The 21,989-nt window shown below is 40.1% G+C and overlaps 2 protein-coding genes across 3 annotated transcripts; both read left to right on the plus strand.

Moving 5' to 3' along the window:
* Window positions 1-188: 188 nt before the first annotated feature.
* On the plus strand, window positions 189-6,910 carry LOC116330090 (extracellular calcium-sensing receptor-like). Its single transcript, XM_039598262.1, has 12 exons — window positions 189-385; window positions 545-644; window positions 723-875; window positions 988-1,188; window positions 1,429-1,582; window positions 1,694-1,920; window positions 2,050-2,180; window positions 2,359-2,455; window positions 2,590-2,713; window positions 5,034-5,506; window positions 5,604-5,684; window positions 6,283-6,910. Exons 1-12 carry the CDS (start codon window positions 189-191, stop codon window positions 6,637-6,639), a joined length of 2,295 nt encoding a protein of 764 aa, XP_039454196.1. The 3' UTR covers window positions 6,640-6,910.
* Window positions 6,911-10,176: 3,266 nt separating this feature from the next.
* Window positions 10,177-15,724, plus strand: LOC116330091 (extracellular calcium-sensing receptor-like). Of its 2 annotated transcripts, XM_039598232.1 has the most exons (12): window positions 11,343-11,539; window positions 11,699-11,798; window positions 11,875-12,027; window positions 12,140-12,340; window positions 12,581-12,734; window positions 12,846-13,072; window positions 13,207-13,337; window positions 13,516-13,612; window positions 13,747-13,870; window positions 14,031-14,503; window positions 14,598-14,678; window positions 15,272-15,724. In XM_039598232.1, the coding sequence occupies exons 1-12, from the start codon at window positions 11,343-11,345 to the stop codon at window positions 15,626-15,628; spliced, it is 2,295 nt and encodes a 764-aa protein (XP_039454166.1). In that variant the 3' UTR covers window positions 15,629-15,724. The 2 variants fall into 2 exon arrangements, with proteins under 2 accessions (XP_039454167.1, XP_039454166.1); XM_039598233.1 differs by lacking the exons at window positions 11,343-11,539; window positions 11,699-11,798; window positions 11,875-12,027; ... (2 more) ...; window positions 12,846-13,072; window positions 13,207-13,337 and adding exons at window positions 10,177-10,223; window positions 10,887-11,148.
* Window positions 15,725-21,989: the final 6,265 nt, after the last annotated feature.

The following is a 21,989-nucleotide window of genomic DNA, read 5'->3' on the forward strand; positions in this document are numbered from 1 at the left end:
CTTGTTTTTTTATTTATTTATTTTTATTTATGAGTCTCAGTGTTTTAAAAAAAAAAAAAAAAAAGAAAGAGAAAAAAGATTTGGGGTTTTGATAATATTCCTGTGATTTCTGTGTCACTTTAGATTATTTATTTATTTATTTTAATTCTTTATTGTTTGTCAGCTTTGACCATATAGCATTTCGCTGGATGATGACTATGATTTTCGCTGTGGATGAAATTAATCATAATTCAAGCCTATTACCAGGTGTTAAACTAGGCTACAGAATTATGGACAGCTGTGACCATGTCCACACCAGTCTGGAAGCACTTTTTTCCTTAATCAGTTACTCCAAAACTGTGAAAAAAACAGCAGAAACTGAAAACAGCAGAATTCAAATGGAGGGATTAAACATGGCAGAGATGAAAAGGAAGCCTGGGATCATATCCTCAGCAGAAAAAAGACATGCTGAAGTTAACATGCCAAAGCCTAGAGGTCTTAAAGATGCAGAAAATTACATGAAAGAAAAATTAACAGTAGAAATAAAGACAAGGGAGTATTCCACATGTCTGAATTATTCTCCGGTGCCTGCTGTGATTGGTCTTGCATCATCCACCCCTACAAGAGCTGTAGCTCACACGCTTGGCCCTTTCAACATACCACTGGTAATAAACCACAACACTTTGTTTTAATAATTCTTTGTGTTGGCTTGTAATTTATCTCAAATTTTGTCACCCTTCTAGGTGAGTTATTTTGCCACTTGTAGCTGTCTTACTGACAAGCATTTGTACCCATCATTTTTGAGAACTGTGCCAAGTGATCTCTTTCAAGTTAGAGGTCTTGTAAAGCTTGTCACTTACTTTGGCTGGTTCTGGGTGGGCACAATAGGAGCTACGGTAAGATAAAGACTTTAATAAATCTCCAGCTAATCAGTCACATACAGGGCACAAAAGAATCATTAATATACACAGACATGACTCAAAAGTTGTTTTTGGGGATACATTTCAGGACGATTACAGTCTTTATGGTATCCAAGCATTCTCTATTCAGTTTGGACAACAAGGTGGGTGTGCGGCATTTCATCTCACAATCCCAACATCACCCACAGTGGCTGAGATACAAAAAATGGCAGACAAACTCCAGAGGTCAACCGCTCGGGTTGTGGTGGTGTTTGCCAAAGAAGTAAATTTGCTAGATTTGTTTTTAGAAGTAAGTATCTCAGTTGATGTATTGTCTGGCTTTGCCTATATTGTGACAGATTCTGTAGTGTTTTAAATGATATTATGAAAAAACAGGTATCTCAAATGAATTGTGTTCACAGTAATCATCATTTCTTTCTATTTCATCCAGCTTACTCGGAGAAATATGACAGGGATACAGTGGGTAGTCAGCGAAGCCTGGATGGCCGCTAATCAGCTAACCACTCCTGACTTCCATAATCTTCTAGAGGGAACACTGGGTTTCTCCTTCCCTGGAGTCAGCATCCCTGGCTTGGAAGAGTTTCTTCTGAATGTCCGACCATCCCCCAAGCCAGGGATGGAGCTTGTCAATATGTTCTGGGAAGAATATTTTGGTTGTAAGCTAGAGTTTGAAAGAGACAGAAGTGAAGAATATGAAACTAATATTGTGAAAAACTACAAACTAGGTTCTCAAAACAATTCTGGTTTCACGGTTGGGCTTACTGTTGGACAAAAAATATTGTTTAATATGTCAGTTGATAAAAATAATGAAAGTGCTGTGAAAAAAACTGTATGCACAGGATCAGAGGATCTCAGTTACATGGATAGCAGTTATAGTGATGTATCTCAGGTCCGAATATCCTATAATGTGTATAAAGCTGTGTATGCCGTTGCCCATGCTCTGCACACTTTCTTAAACTGTAATTCAACAGGACCTAGCGGGGGATTGTGTGAGATGCACAGCTCATTTACAAATGGTCAGGTAGCTGAATATGTTCATTTGTATGTCAAATAATGTTAAATATGTTAATCAAGCCTCAGATGTTTGTTTTTTTTAATTTTAGTTTTTTTTATTGTTATTTTTTAATATTCAGTTTTTTTTTTCATGTAGTTTCTTCAATATCTGAAAATGGTGAATTTCACCAACCAGTTTGATGAGAAAGTATATTTCGACTCCAATGGAGAGCCAGTCCCTCTCTATGACATCATTAATTGGCAGAAGGACAGCAAAAATGAAATTAGGTGAAATGCCATACTTCAAGTTAACTTTTGAACTTCTTGTTAAAATGATCATAAGTCAAGAACTGCACTTGTTGTATACATTTAAAGATACCAATATTGTTTTTTAATGTAATGTTTTTGCATTTATTATTTTGCCTGATTGCATGGCATTGAAATGATCTGTCCTTTTTTCTACTAGTTTTGTCAAGGTAGGAAGTTATGATGGTTCAGCTCAGCAAGGACAACAGCTCCAGATATTGAAGAACACTATAGTGTGGACAACAAGACAGTCACAGGCGGGTCATAGTTATCCCAAACCTATTATTTATGTTACTTCAAATGGTGAAAACTCTGTGATACACCATGTCAAATGCTTAGAAACAACCTTTTGATTCACATTATTATATCTTTTTTTCTGTTCCTTGTTCAGGTTCCTGTATCTCAGTGTAGTGCTCCATGTCGCCCTGGCAGCAGGCAGGCCACACGCCAAGGAGAGCCCAAATGCTGCTTTGATTGCTTGCCCTGTGCAGATGGAGAGATCAGCAACCAGACCGGTAGCCCATATATGTTTTTTTTTTTTTGTTCAAAATGTTATTAAAGTTATTTAAAATTGCATATATGTTGCAAAGTAAAAAAAAAATGTAAGGAGTAGTAAAGACAGCAGCTGAGCTGTCAATTGATCACCACCCAGTGGTGAGTGGGATCAGGTGGCGAGGGAGGACGCTGGACAGACCTGGCGCGCCTAAACGTACAGTGAGGGTGTGCTGGGGACATCTAGCAGGGGCCCCGTTCCGTGAGATCTTCAACTCACACCTCCGGCAGAGCTTCAACAGCATTTCTAGGGAGACTGGGGACATTTAGTCCGAATGGACCATGTTGCACTGAGCTGCGGCTGCAAGGTAGTTGGTGCCTGTCGTGGTGGTAATCCCCAAACCGAATGGTGGACACCAGAGGTGAGGGGAGCCACCAAGCGGTCGAAGGAGTCCTACCAGGCTTGGTTAGCCTGTGGGACTCCGGAGGCAGCTGATAGGTACCGACAGGCCAAGCGGTGGCTGAAGCAAAAACTCGGGTGTGGGAGGAGTTCGGAGAGGCCATGGAAAAAGACTTTCAGACTGCCTCATAGAGATTCTGGCAAACCGTCAGGCGACTCAGGAGGGGAAAGCGGTGTTCTACCTGCACTGTGTATAGTGCGGGTGGAGTGCTGCTGACTTCGACTGAGAAAATTGTCAGGCGGTGGAAGGAATACTTCGAGGACCTCCTCAATCCCACTGACACGTCTTAGGTGGCAGAAGCAGAGTCTGGGGATAAAGGGGATGACCCGCCAATCTCTGGGGGCGAGGTCACTGAGGCAGTTAAACAACTCCTTGGTGGCAGAGCCCCTGGGGTGGATGAGGTCCGCCTCGAGTTCCTTAAGGCTCTGGATGTTGTAGGGCTGTCTTGGTTGACACGTCTCTACAATGTTGCGTGGAGATCAGGGGCAGTACTCCTGAACTGGCAGACCACGGTGGTGGTCCCCATCTTTAAGAAAGGGGAGGGGAGGGTGTGTTCCAACTACAGGGGAATCACACTACTCAGCCTCCCTGGGAAAGTCTATGCCAGGGTGCCGGAGAGAAGAGTCCGTCCGTTAGTCGAACCTCGGATACACATTTTCGTCCTGGTCGTGGAAGACTGGATCAGCTCTTTATCCTCTCAAGGATACTTGAGGGTGCATGGGAGTTTGCTGAACCAGTCTACATGTGTTTTGTGGACTTGGAGAAGGCATTCGACCGTGTCCCTCGGGGGGTCCTGTGGGTGGTGCTCCGGGAGTATGGGGTGTCTGGCCCATTGCTACAGGCCATTCAGTCCTTATACAACCATTGCAAGAGCTTGGTCCGCATAGCTGGCAAGTCGGACTCGTTCCTGGTGGGTGATGGGCTCTGCCAGGGCTGCCCTTTGTCACCGATTCTGTTCATAATTTTTATGGATAGAATTTCTAGGCGTAGCCAAGTGGCAGAAGGCTTTCACTTGGGTGGTCTCAGGATCTCATCTCTGCTTTTTGCAGATGATGTGGTTCTGTTGGCATCATCGGGTGATGGCCTCCAGCCTTGGAACGGTTCACAGCCAAGTGTGAACCAGTGGGAATGAGAATCAGCACCTCCAAATCTGAGGCCATGGTCCTCAGCTGGAAAAGGGTGGAGTGCCCACTCCAGGTCAGGGACTTGTTCCTGCTCCAAGTGGAGGAGTTTAAGTATCTTGGGGTCTTGTTCATGAGTGAGCGGGAGATCGACAGACGGATTGGTGCAGCAGCTGCAGCGATGCGCATGCTGTACCGGTCTGTTGTGGTGAAGAGGGGCTGTGGTAAAAGCAAAGCTCTCAATTTACATCTACATCCCTACCCTCACCTATGGTCATGAGCTGTGGGTAGTGATTGAAAGAACGAGATCGCGAATACAAGGGGCAGAAATGGGCTCCCTCCGAAGGGTGGCTGGCCTCTCCCTTAGAGATAGGGTGAAAAGTTCAGCCATTCGGGAGGGGCTCAGAGTAGAGCTCCTCCACATCGACAGGAGCCAGTTGAGGTGGTTCGGGCATCTGACAAGGATGCCTCCTGGGCGTCTCCTGGGTGAGGTTTTCCGAGCATGTCCCACCGGGGGGAGGTCCCTGGGCAGACCCAGGACACACTGGAGAGATTATATCTCTCGGCTGGCCTGGGAACGCCTTGGTGTTCCCCCGGACAAGCTGGAGGAGGTGGCTGGGGAGAGGCAGGTCTGGGCTTCTCTGCTTGGGCTGCTGCCCCAGCGACCCGGCCCCAGATAAGCAGAAGAAAATGGATGGATGGATGTAAGGAATAGTTTCTGACTGTTTACATGCATATTTCTGTGTTTTCTGTTTTCAAAGGTTCCACTGAATGTATCAAATGTCCTGAATACTACTGGTCAGACAAAGACAAGGTGAAATGTGTTGCAGGGGAAGAAGAGTTCCTCTCTTTCTATGATGCCATGGGTATCATCCTGGTTGCACTCACTCTGCTGGGATTCATTCTGACATCCATTGTCACCATTCTGTTTCACAGTTTTCGCTATACACCCATTGTCAAGGCCAACAACTCAGAAATAAGTTTCTTGCTTCTCCTGTCACTCAAGCTCTGTTTCCTGTGTTCTCTGGTGTTCATTGGTCAGCCGTCTTGGTGGACATGTAGGCTCCGCCAGGCAGCATTTGGGATCAGCTTTGTCCTGTGTTTGTCCTGCCTCCTTGTTAAGACCATTGTGGTCCTCCTGGCTTTCCAAACTAATAACCCTGGTTCCAGGGGTCGGATGCTGTTTGGTACATCCCAGCAGAGAATTTTGATCTTGTGCACTACAGCTCCTCAGGTGAAAGGGAGAAAGAAATGTCTGCAATTTTGATATCAGTTTGTTTACATTGTATAGTTTTAAATTGTGTTTTTCTATCATTTTACCTGACCCTCAGATTTTTCTCTCTACTGGCTGGGTGTTGGGTGCACCTCCATTTCCATTTAGGAATTCAAACTACCAAGGTATAACTGGAAAAGTGAGTATGAAAACAGTTTTCTGTATTTTCTTACAAAGCTTGCCCAAAATATTGTAAACAGACATAGGAAATATTCTTCAAATGTAAAATTTTAAGGAAAAAAACAAACAAAAAAACATTTTGCTAATTTTGTATCTCAAAAACATTGGGATGGGAGCAACAAAATGTCTTGCAATTTCAGATATATATCTTAATACACTGACGATGTCATAGCCACAATAAATTGGCCTGTCCCAATTTTTGTGAAATGCCTTTTTTTTCATTAAATTTAAAATGAGCTAAAATGGTACATTTGATCAGTTTAAAGATTAAATATATTTTCTATATAATTCTATATGTTCTACTGTGAATAAAGTGTTAGTAAGTTTTAATCTATAAGATTCATAAATTAAATTCTTTCATCTACATTTTACATAAACACCTTTTTTTGGAATTGGTTTTGTATTTATTTTCATATTGTCATTAACCATCAACATAATAAAATCCTACACACGGGGACTTTAATTGGTAAAGTAGACACAAAAGAGTAAATACTTATAATCACATAAAATGTACCATCTCTCAAAATCCATTCTAACAAATTTCTGGCCATCTTTAGATTGTTGTGGAGTGTAAAGAGCCATGGCCTCCTGGATTCTACCTGCTCCTTGGTTACATTGGCCTCCTGGCCTTTGTCTGTCTTCTCCTGGCATTCTTTGGAAGAAAGCTACCGGACACATTCAACGAAGCGAAGTTCATCACCTTCAGCATGCTGATTTTCTGGGCTGTGTGGATTTCTTTTATTCCAGCTTATGTCAGCTCTCCTGCGAAATTTTCTGTGGCAGTGGAAATATTTGCTATCTTAGCATCCAGTTTTGGATTGTTACTATGTATTTTTATTCCCAAATGTTACATTATTTTACTGCACCCTGAGAGGAATATTAAGAAAGGCATGACTGGGAAATATCAAAGATGAACATTTATATTCTCAGTGTTTGTGAGAGTAAACAATTTATACAGTTATCATATTTTAATGTGATAAAAATAAAATGCCACATGATCATTACATTATTGTTAAAAGCTTTTACTTTCCAACATAACCTTGATTTCACCATTTACTCTGTCCTTTAGGGAGCATTGTCTAAACGTTAGACAAACTGAACAGGGGGGTTAAGCCACCATAGAGAAACCTTTTTTTAAAACATTTGAAACCAGATTAATTGTGCAATTTAGTTATTGTATTATGAACTCACAACTGATGTCGATACTGAACAAACATTTTTGCTCTGTTCATTGAAAATTTATTGAAGTCTTTCAAACACAGAAACCATTTACTCCTCTAAAACAAACGACTAAATATGTCTGTTGACAACACCTCTCAAGATTTTCACAATGTGTTTTTTCCTATATGCAAATAAAGAGTTATAAGAAATGTCATACTGTCATGGTCCCTGTGCCTCCCCGGCCAGCCCAGTGTGGCCACAAGTGTTTGTTGTTTCTCTCTCTCTCTCTCTCTCTCTCTCTCTCCCCTACCTGTCTGCCTGGGCGGAGCTCTGACTGGGCTCCCGCCCTTGGCCCACGCACCTGCAGCTGATCTCGAGTGATTTGCAGTGGATCTCTGGCTCTTCTTAAGGCTGGGGCTCTGAGCTATTCGTCGCTGGAATATTGAGTAACCTCGGTAGTAAGCTCCAGAGTGTTAGTTTCTTGTTGCCTTTTGGCGTTGTTGCTTCGTGTGATTAATCGCTTGTTTCCTGTGGACAGGAATCCCTTTCCCTTGGTGCCCTGGGTGTGCTTAGTTGCTGGTGTGCGGTGTTTCTGGATTCCCTCGTGTGTGAAGAGCCACTTTCCCGGATTTCCCTGTGCCCTGGATCCCCCTTGCCCTCTCACCTGTATATAGTCGCACCTGGTGTCGTGTATCAATAAAAGGAACTGTATTTTAGCTGCCTCATCTGCGCTTGAGTCCGTCCACCATCGTGACACGGACATTTTCCTTATGATGTGTCAGCACAGTAGAATTTTTAAATAAATTAACCCAGTTATTAAGTCTACACCACTCATATTCTTTTCTAGACATTCACTACGGAACATCTATATGTCTTCAAAATATAAAATAAGCCTCTTGTTATAATACATATTTATGGACTTTATGTACTTGTACACTGTACTGCAGTTATTATAATATAATTTACCTACAGCTTAGTCAATACAAAGCTAAAATATTATTATATAATAATGTATTTGAATTAGTCAAGAAACACTCAACACTGAATAACTGACTAGCGTTGTTTCGGAGGATCACCAGGAGGCAAAGCAAATTGGTGATCTTACCAGGAAACTTTTCTGGAAACTGATAACAGAGGCAGGTGTCCTCCTCTCCAACTGGGAAAACACTGGGAAAACGGAGTCAGTTCAGACTCTGCAATAGCTGGTGCTGACTCTAGAACTGAAGTTGAAAACTTTGAGGTTGTAGGAGGTTGGTGATCTTTCTGGGTTCTGGGGAGAGACATTTGGGAGCACAGATAGCCGTAAAAGAGCCCACTGACAATCCAGTATCACAGCAAAATGTGTAATAGACATGCCAGTCAACCATGTCCATTTCAGACTTTGCCTCTCCAATGGTGTCTTACGAATTTAGAAGATCTTTATTTAACCTGGAGAAAGAATTTATTATTCTATTAAAAAAAAAAAAGCAGTTAAAAAAACAAACTACAGCTAGTACATCTTACTGTTCATCACTGAGTAAAGACGATAAGAACAAGGTTTCTCCTCAACACTGTTGCCAGGGTGAGCTCTGTTTAGTTTTGGGTTCTTTTTATGAAAGAAAACAATATAAACTCAAAGTATGGATTTACTTAAATTTATTAGGTAGTTATAGGTTCGAGATAATAACAGCACCGTGTCTCTTGCCCCATTCAGCAGACCAAACAAACAAAGAGCGCTGCACTGAGGCAGTAAACACTAATGTGCTTGTTTAAAAGTTAGTGGAAGGCTGCGGTTTTAGACTTGATCCCTGTTATTAGGCGTAGGTCCATCCCTCGGGTCATCCTTCACCTGGCATGGATCTCCCTGTGTAGTGAGAAGAGCAAAAAAACAACCCCCGCTCTTTACACAAAGAACCAATTCTCTGTGGTAATTTTCCACTATTCTGGTATCCGGTGGGTGTGGCAGTATCTTTTCAAGCTCTATTCTACAACACCTATTTCTGTAGTAAAAGATATAACAAATGTGTGTTTAAAATTATGGGGTAGTTGTGACATATATAAAATAATGATGTACACCTGTGTCATATGCTGCACAGGATGGTTGATTTGGGCAGCAGCCCTTTGATTTGCCACACACAAATACACTGTGGTTTTTGCTCATTCAGCCTGGGACACAGACACTCCCCTGGTGGCTCACTGCTGCTTTCTGTCTCTCTGCTCCTCACTGACAACATAAAACATAACCCCACGTTAATCGCCTGCCCAGGCACACCTGCTCTTCAGTGCGAGCGCACTGCGTCACCCCTCCTCTGTAGCAGGCCAGAGACCACGCACCCACGACAACCTGTATTAAAAATAAAAATTGACTTCTAACATGAGCCAAGCAAACAACAGAAGAATGAATACTGAGAAAGAATACTGAATACAGTTACAGTAAAAAAATAAAACAAAAAAAAAGCACCGCTGCATCCTCTCTTCTGTTTCTATCTGGCCACAGCACCTCATCCACATCACAAACAATGTTTTCCCTGGCTGATCAGAGTAGAGTACTCATCAATTGTGGGATTGTATGGGACTTACTTGCACATAGTTGTATCTCATTTCTTTGACTCTTTCCGAATTGTGTTCAAATGGCACCCTGTAGAGCTGGTTCATCCTCAGATTATTTCTGTGCAAGACACGGTCCAGTGTTGATAAGCTGACCCTATCAATATTATTGAAGATGGTGTTGGCTTATATTACTTTAGTTTGTATTTGCTGTAATGGTATTTTCTAGAACCATGTTTATGATTTCAGTCTCCTGTTCAGGAGACAGAAAACGTTCCCGACCTCCTCGTCTTGGTAAGCTTTCAGCTCTTCAATACAAATAGTATACTGTAAAATAGTGTGAATATTCCTACTGTGTAGGAATACAAAGTAGGAATACCAAATACTTGAAACATACTTTACAGTATTTTCACAGTCTACAGAACAGACCTTACAGTGCCACAGTAATGTACTCTTCGAGTACAGTGAGATTTCTTACCTATTCTTATTTTGGGAAGTCAGGATGATGGATGCTACAGTGTACCTGCTCAAATTTGGTTGTACTCTTTGCCCAGCCTCCCTCATTGTTAGACCATGGTTGACCACATGGTCAACCAAAGTGGCTCTGATCTCATCAGAGATTACATTCCTTGGCCTTTGTCGTCCTTGTCCTCCTCGTTCTCCCTCTCTTACTCTCACTCCTCTGGCTCTGCCTCTGTTTCCAACATTGGCATCCATTGCTCCAAAACAGAAGAGCTCACCTGTTGTCCTTTGCCCTTAATTGCAATTATGTGTGACAGGTGTTTACCCATGTGATGAGTTAGTATGCAAGGTAGGGCAACTGACTTTAGAATTTTGAATGACAGTGTGTTTCTTGTGCAAACAGGAGATTTTCTTCATGAAAATTGTGCCAAATGGAAAGAAATGTGTGTAGTGTTTTGACGAAAGTTTGTTTTAAAACTGCATTTTTAGTGTAAAGCAGGAATTGTGCTTGTAGTTTAGCAGAATTGGTTCAGCGGGTTCAGTTACATGTTTGTATCTAAAGTACAAGTAATTGTGTGTAAACAATTGTAAACATTATAGTATGAGGAGTCAGGTGTCTAACATTAGGACAACATTTGGCAACCCTAACACTTTCTGTACTTAGTGTTTAGCTCACTGGATGAGTTATGATAAAGATATTGACTTTTGTTGCGTACATGTGTGAGCACCATTGTGTGGCTATCCTCTCTCCCATGTGTCTGTGTCACTCTGATTGGTTAATCTCATGGTGACTCATATGAAAAAATGTATTGACAAAAGCATCAAGTTTTTAACTCTCTTCATTAGTCTGTTACAGAGTAGAAAATCAAAGCCAGGAAACTGTTTTCAGCACACAAAGTTTTTATACAACAGAAAATGCATTCAATCCTTTTTAGTAATTGTCTTTGGCTGCTTTTTTATCTCTTTTTTAATCCTGTTTGTATTATGTTCTCTGATGTTCCTCAAACTGTAGATGAAAGAAAACCAAAAAGGATGGAGGGAGATATTATGAGGAAAGAAGAGGCTGTGAGAGAACCACTGCGTGGTTTACGAAAAGGGGAAGAGAAAAGTAAGGATTCTAGTTTACCTGAGTGTGCAAAACTGGGCGGCAGCGAGCCCATAGTCTTGCACTCAGATGGTGATGTTGTGATTGGAGGATTTTTCCCTCTGCATTATGTTGCATCTAAGCCAGAGTACAGCTACAACAGCAAACCTCAAGTTACATCTTGCAGTGGGTGAGTGTAAGGCTAATGTTAATATTTCTATCTTATTTTTTTATTTCAAAGTCTCAGTGTTTATAAACAAAAAAGAAAGAGAAAAAAGATTTGGGGTTTTGATAATATTCCTGTGATTTCTGTGTCACTTTAGATTATTTATTCATTTTCATTCTTTATTGTTTGTCAGCCTTTACCACACCGCGTTTCACTGGATGATGACTATGATTTTCGCTGTGGATGAAATTAATCGTAATTCAAGCCTATTACCAGGTGTTAAACTAGGCTACAGAATTATGGACAGCTGTGACCATGTCCACACCAGTCTGCGAGCACTTTTTTCCTTAATCAGTTACTCCAAAACTGTGAAAAAAACAGCAGAAACTGAAAACAGCAGAATTCAAATGGAGGGATTAAACATGGCAGAGATGAAAAGGAAGCCTGGGATCATATCCTCAGCAGAAAAAAGACATGCTGAAGTTAACATGCCAAAGCCTAGAGGTCTTAAAGATGCAGAAAATTACATGAAAGAAAAATTAACAGTAGAAATAAAGACAAGGGAGTATTCCACTTGTCTGAATTATTCTCCGGTGCCTGCTGTGATTGGTCTTGCATCATCCACCCCTACAAGAGCTGTAGCTCACACGCTTGGCCCTTTCAACATACCACTGGTAATAAATTGCTTAATGACATTTAATAATGTGTTTGTTTTAATTCAGTATCATAAAATACCCTGGTTCTTTATAGGTGAGTTATTTTGCCACCTGTACCTGTCTTACTGACAAGCATTTGTACCCATCATTCTTGAGAACTGTGCCAAGTGATCTCTTTCAAGTTAGAGGTCTCGTAAAGCTTGTCACTTACTTTGGCTGGTTCTGGGTGGGCACAATAGGAGCTACGGTAAGATAAAGACTTTAATAAATCTCCAGCTAATCAGTCACATACAGGGCACAAAAGAATCATTAATATACACAGACATGACTCAAAAGTTGTTTTTGGGGATACATTTCAGGACGATTACAGTCTTTATGGTATCCAAGCATTCTCTATTCAGTTTGGACAACAAGGTGGGTGTGTGGCATTTCATCTCACAATCCCAACATCACCCACAGTGGCTGAGATACAAAAAATGGCAGACAAACTCCAGAGGTCAACCGCTCGGGTTGTGGTGGTGTTTGCCAAAGACGTACATTTGCTAGATTTGTTTTTAGAAGTAAGTATCTCAGTTGATGTATTGTCTGGCTTTGCCTATATTGTGACAGATTCTGTAGTGTTTTAAATGATATTATGAAAAAACAGGTATCTCAAATGAATTGTGTTCACAGTAATCATCATTTCTTTCTATTTCATCCAGCTTACTCGGAGAAATATGACAGGGATACAGTGGGTAGTCAGCGAAGCCTGGATGACCGCTAGTCAGCTAACCACTCCTGACTTCCATAACCTTCTAGAGGGAACACTGGGTTTCTCCTTCCCTGGAGTCAGCATCCCTGGCTTGGAAGAGTTTCTTCTGAATGTCCGACCATCCCCCAAGCCAGGGATGGAGCTTGTCAATATGTTCTGGGAAGAATATTTTGGTTGTAAGCTAGAGTTTGAAAGAGACAGAAGTGAAGAATATGAAACTAATATTGTGAAAAACTATAAACTAGGCTCTCAAAATAATTCTGGTTTCACGGTTGGGCTTACTGTTGGACAAAAAATATTGTTTAATATGTCAGTTGATAAAAATAATGAAGGTGCTGTGAAAAAAACTGTATGCACAGGTTCAGAGGATCTGAGTTACACGGATAGCAGTTATAGTGATGTATCTCAGGTCCGAATATCCTATAATGTGTATAAAGCTGTGTATGCCGTTGCCCATGCTCTGCACACTTTCTTAAACTGTAATTCAACAGGACCTAGTGGGGGATTGTGTGAGATGCACAGCTCATTTACAAATGGTCAGGTAGCTGAATATGTTCATTTGTATGTCAAATAATGTTAAATATGTTAATTAACCTTCAGATGTTTTTTTTATTTTATTTCATTTCTATCAGTTTTTTAATTAATATTTTTAATAATCTTTTTTTTTTCATGTAGTTTCTTCAATTTCTGAAAATGGTGAATTTCACCAACCAGTTTGATGAGAAAGTATATTTTGACTCCAATGGAGAGCCAGTCCCTCTCTATGACATCATTAATTGGCAGAAGGACAGCAAAAATGAAATTAGGTGAAATGCCATACTTCAAGTTAACTTTTGAACTTCTTGTTAAAATGATCATAAGCCAAGAACTGCACTTGTTATATACATTTAAGGATACCAATATTGTTTTTTAATGTAATGTTTTTGCATTTATTGTTTTGCCTGATTGCATGTCATTGAAATGATCTGTCCTTGTTTCTACTAGTTTTGTCAAGGTAGGAAGTTATGATGGTTCAGCTCAGCAAGGACAACAGCTGCAGATATTGAAGAACACTATAGTGTGGACAACAAGACAGTCACAGGCGGGTCATAGTTATCCCAAACCTATTATTTATGTTACTTTAAATGGTGAAAACTCTTTGGTACACCATGTCAAATGCTTAAAAACAACCTATTGATTCACATTATTATATCTTTTTTTCTGTTTCTTGTTCAGGTTCCTGTATCTCAGTGTAGTGCTCCATGTCCCCCTGGCAGCAGGCAGGCCACACGCCAAGGAGAGCCCAAATGCTGCTTTGATTGTTTGCCCTGTGCAGATGGAGAGATCAGCAACCAGACTGGTAGCCCATATATGTTTTTTTTTTTCAAAATGGTATTAAAGTTATTTAAAATTACAGATATGTTGTTGTAAAAAAAAAAAAAGATCATCAATACATTTTCATATGTAAGGAGTAGTTTCTGACTGTTTACATGCATATTCTGTGCTTTGTGTTTTCAAAGGTTCCACTGAATGCATCAAATGTCCTGAATACTTCTGGTCAGACAAAGAAAAAGTGAAATGTGTTGCAGGGGAAGAAGAATTCCTGTCTTTCAATGACACCATGGGAATCATCCTGGTAGCAATTACCTTGCTGGGTTTCATACTGACCACCATCATCACCATTGTGTTTCACAGTTTCCGCTATACACCCATTGTCAAGGCCAACAACTCAGAAATAAGTTTCTTGCTTCTCCTGTCACTCAAGCTCTGTTTCCTGTGTTCTCTGGTGTTCATTGGTCAGCCGTCTTGGTGGACATGTAGGCTCCGCCAGGCAGCATTTGGGGTTAGCTTTGTCCTGTGTTTGTCCTGCCTCCTTGTTAAGACCATTGTGGTCCTCCTGGCTTTCCACACTAATGGACCTGCTTCCAGGGGTCGGATGCTGTTTGGTACATCTCAGCAGAGGATTTTGATCTTGTGCACTACAGCTCCTCAGGTGAAAGGGAGAAAAATGTCTGCAATTTTGATATCAGTTTGTTTACATTGTATAGTTTAAATTGTGTTTTTCTATCATTTTACCTGACCCTCAGATTTTTCTCTCTACTGGCTGGGTGTTGGGTGCACCTCCATTTCCATTTAGGAATTCAAACTACCAAGGTATAACTGGAAAAGTGAGTATGAATATACTCTTTGTTTCTGCCCAACACATTGTAAATGAATACAGGAAATATTTTTCAAATGTATAATTTCAAGGAAAAAACAAACAAAAAAAAACAAAAACATTTTGCTAGTTTTGATCTCAAAAACATTGGGATGGGAGCAACAAAATGTCTTGCAAAGATATATATCTGAATACACTGACGATGTCATAGCCACTATAAATTGGCCCGTCCCATTTTTTGTGAAATGCATTTTTGTCATTTAGTTTAAAATGAGCTAAATTGGTACATTTGATCAGTTTAAAGATTAAATATATTTTCTATATAATTCTATATATTCTACTGTGAATAAAGCGTTAGTAAGTTTTAATCTATAAGATTTGTAAATTAAATTCTTTCATCTACTGTTATTAACATTTTACATAATCGACTTTTTTGAATTGGTTTTTTATTTATTTTCATATTGTCATTAACCATCAGCATAAAAAAATCCTACACACTGGGACTTTGATTGGTAAAGTAGACACAAAAGAGTAAATACTTATAATCACATAAAATGTACCATCTCTCAAAATCCATTCTAACAAATTTCTGGCCATCTTTAGATTGTTGTGGAGTGTAAAGAGCCATGGCCTCCTGGATTCTACCTGCTCCTTGGTTACATTGGCCTCCTGGCCTTTGTCTGTCTTCTCCTGGCATTCCTTGGAAGAAAGCTACCGGACACATTCAACGAAGCGAAGCTCATCACCTTCAGCATGCTGATTTTCTGGGCTGTGTGGATTTCTTTCATTCCAGCTTATGTCAGCTCTCCTGGGAAATTTTCTGTGGCAGTGGAAATATTTGCTATCTTAGCATCCAGTTTTGGGTTGTTACTTTGTATTTTTGTGCCTAAATGTTACATTATTTTACTGCACCCTGAGAGGAATATTAAGAAAGGCATGACTGGAAAAAATCCAAGATAAACATTTATATTTTGCATTTTTTCAGAGTTAATAATTTATCATTTTATTATATTTTAATCTGAAACTAAATAAAATACCACATGACATGTGTTTTCCCCCCTAATACTTATCTTATTCAATTACTTGTGACTCCAGTTGCAAAAAGCTTATACCTCATCTGTAATGTAATGTGGACTTTAGTGTACTCTGTTCTTTCGGGGGCATTTTACAAATGTTCGATAAGCTGAACAAGAGCATTAAGGAAAGTTGCAAATATCCCTCAAATTTTCCCTCTTTTTCATTCAATAATGCCTCAAGTTGATAAAGTTAGCTGCTTATGGTGCATGGGTTTTGAACATTCATATTACTGTCACAGTCAAAATTTTCCTGATTCCCCTATCACATGAGAAAACCCTTTGCCTAGTGTTAAGTTCCACAGCCGTACTCTCATCAGCCATGTATGGAAGCTTTGCTCCCTCTATAAAGAAAGAAAGAAAGAGAGATTCTTTCAGGTCCCTTGGGTTGCAACAGTGGATGGAACCACATATTTGATTCAGGACTTGTTTACACATTGGATATTCTTCCTAACACAACTCTTCCGCTGTGTCTACTGCCAGTCTAGAACCTCCTTGTTAGGCAAATGCATTGTAAGATCTTTACCTTAAACTACAAAGCGCCTTGAGGCATTGTGAAAACTGAACTTAACTGAATTGAATTGAATATGTAACACTGTGGAACCAATTAATTAATCAATACATACATACATGCAGTGCTTAAAAATATTTTACAATTATACCATCGGTAGAAATCTGTCAAAAACTTGTTTAAAACTAAAAATGATATTGTTGTTTATTAGGCAAATAACAAACTTAATTCAGATTTCTATATCCAAATTTGGGACAGCACATTAGACTTCTCTGAGAAGTCAGAAATCAATCTATCATAACCTTCAACCACCAATATATATATATATATATATATATATATATATATATATATATATATATATATATATATATATATATATATATATATATATATATATATATATATATATATATTGCTCAGGAATGCAAGTAAATAACTATAATTTGGCATCTTAATAGTAATAAAAAAAATAAGTGTGTGCTTTACTGTTGCTTCTGCTTTTTTGTCAAACAGTACATTTGAAATCCAGTCCAGTTTTAATTGGCCCGCAAGTAATTTTATAAATAGAATAGAATATGGCCTGCACTTCAACTTTTGCTTGAGTTTATTGCACTTCTTAGTTTTAATACCAGGGGGAGCTGCTGTTGATCAAGGCAGTTGCTCCACCAAAAGGACAATCACAGAAGAAATTTACCCCAAGTTACTAAACATGGCAGAACCAAAGAAGCAAGGTAGAAAGTGAATGCAGAAAATTTCAGACACGGTGGGAGAGTGAATATTTCTTCAAAGAATTAAAGGGGACGTGTGTCTGTTTGATCTGCACTGAAACTGTGGCAGTTATGAAAGAGTATAATGTACGACGTCATTATGAAACCAAACATCAGGCCTATGCATCTTACACTGGTGCTGAGCAGAGCAGAAATTAAAGCAAAGGGTAGCTATCCTGTGGGGTCAGCAACAGTATTTTTTTTTCATGCTCAAATTGTCCAGAAAAAGGCTCCAATAGCAGCTATGAAGTCGCCCAACTCATCGCAAGACATGGCAAGCCTTTTTCAGATGGAGACCTCATAAAACACGGCCTCGTTAAAGTCACCGAAATAATGTGCCCGGAAAAAGTACCGCAGGACTTCAACAACGTCAGCATGTCCAGAAATACAGTTGTGCGAAGCATTGAAGACTCGTCAGCCAACATTAAACTGCAACTGTCTGATAAAGCTGTGCTTTTGATTTTTACTCCATCGCATGCGATGAGAGCACCGACGCCACAGACACCGCACAGCTGCTAATTTTTTGCGGGGAGTGGATGAGAGCACGAGCGCTTTAGGTGAGTAAAAAATATATTCCACAGTACCCGTGTGTCAATGTGCAGGTACACGTGCTTCAAATATCAATAATGCGCATCAATTCTGTCACTACCCTGCTTTTGCGCACCACTTTCTTATATGCGTTTTTCTTGTTAACACACAGAGTGCACACCGCTGTGCACAGCACACGCAGTCAGCTGATCTTATCTGATGCAGATCTGCTCCTTGATCAAGTGACATTTGTCCGGATTTTTGCCACAAGTGGCGTACGATCAGCACCGCGGCTGGATGGCCCGACTTACATACCCAGCGCAGCTGATACTCACCAGAATAATTGACTAAAATTATATGCACTCCTGTTATTAAGTCCAGTGCAGTCTGTTAATGTTGATAATCGTTTCAAACGAACGTTAATAGATGTTTTGCTAAGCCTAATAACTTAAATAACAAACTTGAAATGTACCCGTCCCATTTTCCCCTTTATTGTTTTTTCTCTGTGCTGCAAATCTTCTGTCTAAGAAGAAATCTGCTGCTGTTCTGAGAATGAGCTACCAAAGCTTTTTCTGAATAAATCAATAAAGATCCATTTATGGAAAACCGTAATGAAGGCAGTTTTGTCTTTAATTATATTCAACAATATAATTCAATTCAATTCAATTCAATTTTATTTATATAGCGCCAAATCACAACAAAAGTCGCCTCAAGGCGCTTTATATTGTACAGTAGATAGCACAATAATAAATACAGAGAAAAACCCAACAATCATATGACCCCCTATGAGCAAGCACTTTGGCGACAGTGGGAAGGAAAAACTCCCTTTTAACAGGAAGAAACCTCCGGCAGAACCAGGCTCAGGGAGGGGCGGCCATCTGCTGCGACCGGTTGGGGTGAAAGAAGAAAAACAGGATAAAGACATGCTGTGGAAGAGAGACAGAGATTAATAACAGATATGATTCGATGCAGAGAGGTCTATTAACACATAGTGAGTGAGAAAGGTGACTGGAAGGAAAAACTCAATGCATCATGGGAATCCCGGCAGCTCACGTCTATTGCAGCATAACTAAGGGAGGATTCAGGGTCACCTGGTCCAGCCCTAACTATATGCTTTAGCAAAAAGGAAAGTTTTAAGCCTAATCTTGAAAGTAGAGATAGTGTCTGTCTCCCGAATCCAAACTGGAAGCTGGTTCCACAGAAGAGGGGCCTGAAAACTGAAGGCTCTGCCTCCCATTCTACTTTTAAATACTCTAGGAACAACAAGTAGGCCTGCAGAGCGAGAGCGAAGTGCTCTAATGGGGTGATATGGTACTACAAGGTCATTAAGATAAGATGGGGCCTGATTATTTAAGACCTTGTATGTGAGGAGCAGGATTTTGAATTCAATACATTTGACCACTTTTAAATGATTTTTAATACAGTAAAGTTAAGGTTATATACCTAATTTCTAGTAAGTGGCCCAGCCCCTCCTATATTTTTATGTATGTGGCCCTCAGCGAAAAAAGTTTGGACACCCCTGGTGTAGTTAATGTGTTGTCTTGTCTAGTGTGTAGTGTTGTGGATAGTTTTGTGTTGTGTGTCAGAACAATGAGGCATCTCCAGGTAAAAAAGAGGAGAGGGATACACCATGTCTGTGAAGGTTCTCAGTCATCCAGGTCATCGTAGTCTAAGGAGCTTGGAAAGAAAAGCGTCTGGACTTCTTTGAGTTTCTTGAAGACGTTTCACCTCTCATCCGAGAAGCTTCTTCAGTTCTAAGGGTCAATGGTGGGGACCCTTAGAACTGGGGAGTCCCAGATTTAAACCCAGTGGGAGTTTCCCCCCAAAGAGGGACAATCAGGGGGTCCCATCAGGGGGTCCCTTTGTCCCTCTTTGGGGGGAAACTCCCACTGGGTTTAAATCTGGGACTCCCCACCATTGACCCTTAGAACTGAAGAAGCTTCTCGGATGAGAGGTGAAACGTCTTCAAGAAACTCAAAGAAGTCCAGACGCTTTTCTTTCCAAGCTCCTTAGACGAGAGGGATACACCTGCTGCTTTCAGGCCTGCAGGTATCAGGCTTGTGATGTTCTCCTTTATAGTGGACAGAAGTTATTTTTTTGGAGTGGCACAAATAATTTGTGTGGCATCTTATTTAATGCAGAACAGCTGATTGTTATATAAATAGTTTGAAATGGTTATTTAAAAAAAGGGTAAAAGGTAAATGGATGCAAATAACTTTGTTTTTTGCAAAACTTGTGCATAGGATTTTAAAATTGACAATTTATATTTGCATTTAAAGTTATGAAATATGATTCAATAAACATGTTTGTGATTGTTACAGTAAAAAATATAACTTTTTTTGCTCTGATTTTGTGTTTTTTGTCTGATTTTAGATCAATTGTGTTAATACAGTATGTCAAAATAAAAACATAACTATAAATTCAGACACGTGAGGTTGTGCTGAAAAGGATGATACCAAACAAGGCAAAGTAAATAGTTTTTAAAGGTGAAATGTGGAGGGAAAATCAAAAGTAGTTAAAAATGGCAAATTATACCCTGGACCCCAGAGGGTTAAACATTTTTTTTAAAGTAACGCAATAGTTACTTTTCAAGTAATTAATTACTTTTAGAACATTGTAACTCAGTTACTAACTCAGTTACTTTTTTGAAGAAGTAACTAGTAACTATAATTAATTACTTTTTCAAAGTAACTTGCCCAACACTGATAGGTCTTCACAGTTCAAACAAAAGCCACATATTAAAGATAAGTATACATGTTCCAACACATACAACTTCATACATGCAATAAAGATATAAACTAAGGCCCAAAATATTGAAGAAAAGATTAGGTGAAAGCTAACCTATAAAAATGTATTTTTAGCAGTCCATTAAAACAAATCACAGATTCAGCCAATCTAACAGGGTGATGAAGACTGCATAAGAGGTTATGTGCTACAACCTCAAAAGTGTGACTGCATGTGGTTTTACAGTAAGAAAGTGAGGCAATTACCATTTAGCTTGCTAAGACGATCTGAGAAGTCAGCTGCAGTGATAAGGTTTCAGTAGTTCAGATATAAGCAGAGGCCTTTTCATGTAGAGCTTTATATGTTAATAACAGGATTTTAAAACTGTCTGTGTCCTGTGCAGAGAACACAGGACACACAGCAAGAAGGAAGACGCAACAGAGAACAGATGAAGATTAGGGCAGGTGGAGATTAGGGCAGAGTGGATACACTATGGGAACACAGTACAACATAATCTAACTATTTGCTATAAACACATAGTTAATGTAAATGGTGACTAAAGAAGAAACACTCAATGCATCATGGAAATCCCCAGCACCCTACATCTATTGCAGTGTAACTAAGGGAAGATCCAACCCTAACTGTATACTTTATCAAAAAGGAACGTTTTAAGCCTAATGTTAAAAGTAGAGAGGCTTTCTGTCTTCTGAATCCAAACTGGAACCTTGTTCCACAGAAGAGGGGCCTGAAAGCTGAAGGCTCTGCCTCCCATTTTGCTATTAAATACTTTAGGAACCACAAGTAAAGTGGTTGAGAGTGAAGTGCTCTAATGGGGTGTTACTGTAGTATAAGGTCATTAAGATAAGATGGGCCTGATTATTCAAGATCTTATATGTGAGCAGCAGGATTCTAAATTTGGGTTTGGATTTAACAGGGATCCAGTGAAGGAAAACCAATACAGGAGAAATATGCTCTTGGAAAGAGAGACCCCGGGGGCCATCAATGTCTTGCATCTCAAGGGCCAAAGATCACTGTTGAGGTCCCTGAGGTCCAGAATGGTTCAAAATCCACCACCCAAAAAATGCAAAAAAAAAAAAAAATAGTGGGAGAAAAACCCAGCCTGGAAATGTCTGGCCTCCACATCCTTTATGTTACTTTTGCCTGGGGAGTTGGCGAGTTCTTCCTGCAGTATCTGAGCATGCTAGGGTGGAGTAAAGGTGGGAGTAGTTGTTACAGGGGTTCTGCATGAGAACAATAGGTGGTAGCTATGGGTCATGGTGGACACCACCTTTGGGTCTGCCGCTATTGCTGATTTTGCTGCCCTGTGCTGAGTTGACAGATGAGTTGGCTAGCCAACCTGGGTTCAGGAATAGTCAGGAGGTGGGGGATGCTTAGGCACCTCCAAGCCTTAACTGTTTGTCCTCCTTCTTTCCCTTATTGGCAAAAGGCCAGCTGAGGTCTCCCGATCCCAATGTTGGGACATGTGTCTGGAAAGGACACTTAACATTTCCTGCACACAGCAGTGACTGTCCTCAGCCTTTTGCAACAGTTGAGCTGCTCCTGAACCTGCAAGGTTTACCCTGAAAAAACAACAGCAGGCTTCTCTAGTTGATGCAGGGATAATAAAACAGTCTATTCAGGAATGTGGAAAGCTCACATTTATTATGCCCATCCTCCAGGGGCATGAAATACACACACAGTTGGGAATCTCACGA

This window comes from Oreochromis aureus, linkage group 14 (assembly GCF_013358895.1).
Source record: "Oreochromis aureus strain Israel breed Guangdong linkage group 14, ZZ_aureus, whole genome shotgun sequence".
NCBI classification, from domain to species: domain Eukaryota; kingdom Metazoa; phylum Chordata; class Actinopteri; order Cichliformes; family Cichlidae; genus Oreochromis; species Oreochromis aureus.

Coding starts and splice junctions, on each gene's coding strand:
- LOC116330090 (XM_039598262.1), top strand. CDS start 189: ATGATGACTATGATTTTCGCTGTGGATGAAATTAATCATAATTCAAGC. Junction 386..544: donor AGCAGAATTCAAATGGAGGG/ATTAAACATGGC, acceptor GGAGTATTCCAC/ATGTCTGAATTATTCTCCGG. Junction 1,921..2,049: donor GCTCATTTACAAATGGTCAG/GTAGCTGAATAT, acceptor TTTTTCATGTAG/TTTCTTCAATATCTGAAAAT.
- LOC116330091 (XM_039598232.1), top strand. CDS start 11,343: ATGATGACTATGATTTTCGCTGTGGATGAAATTAATCGTAATTCAAGC. Junction 11,540..11,698: donor AGCAGAATTCAAATGGAGGG/ATTAAACATGGC, acceptor GGAGTATTCCAC/TTGTCTGAATTATTCTCCGG. Junction 14,504..14,597: donor TGTGCACTACAGCTCCTCAG/GTGAAAGGGAGA, acceptor CCTGACCCTCAG/ATTTTTCTCTCTACTGGCTG.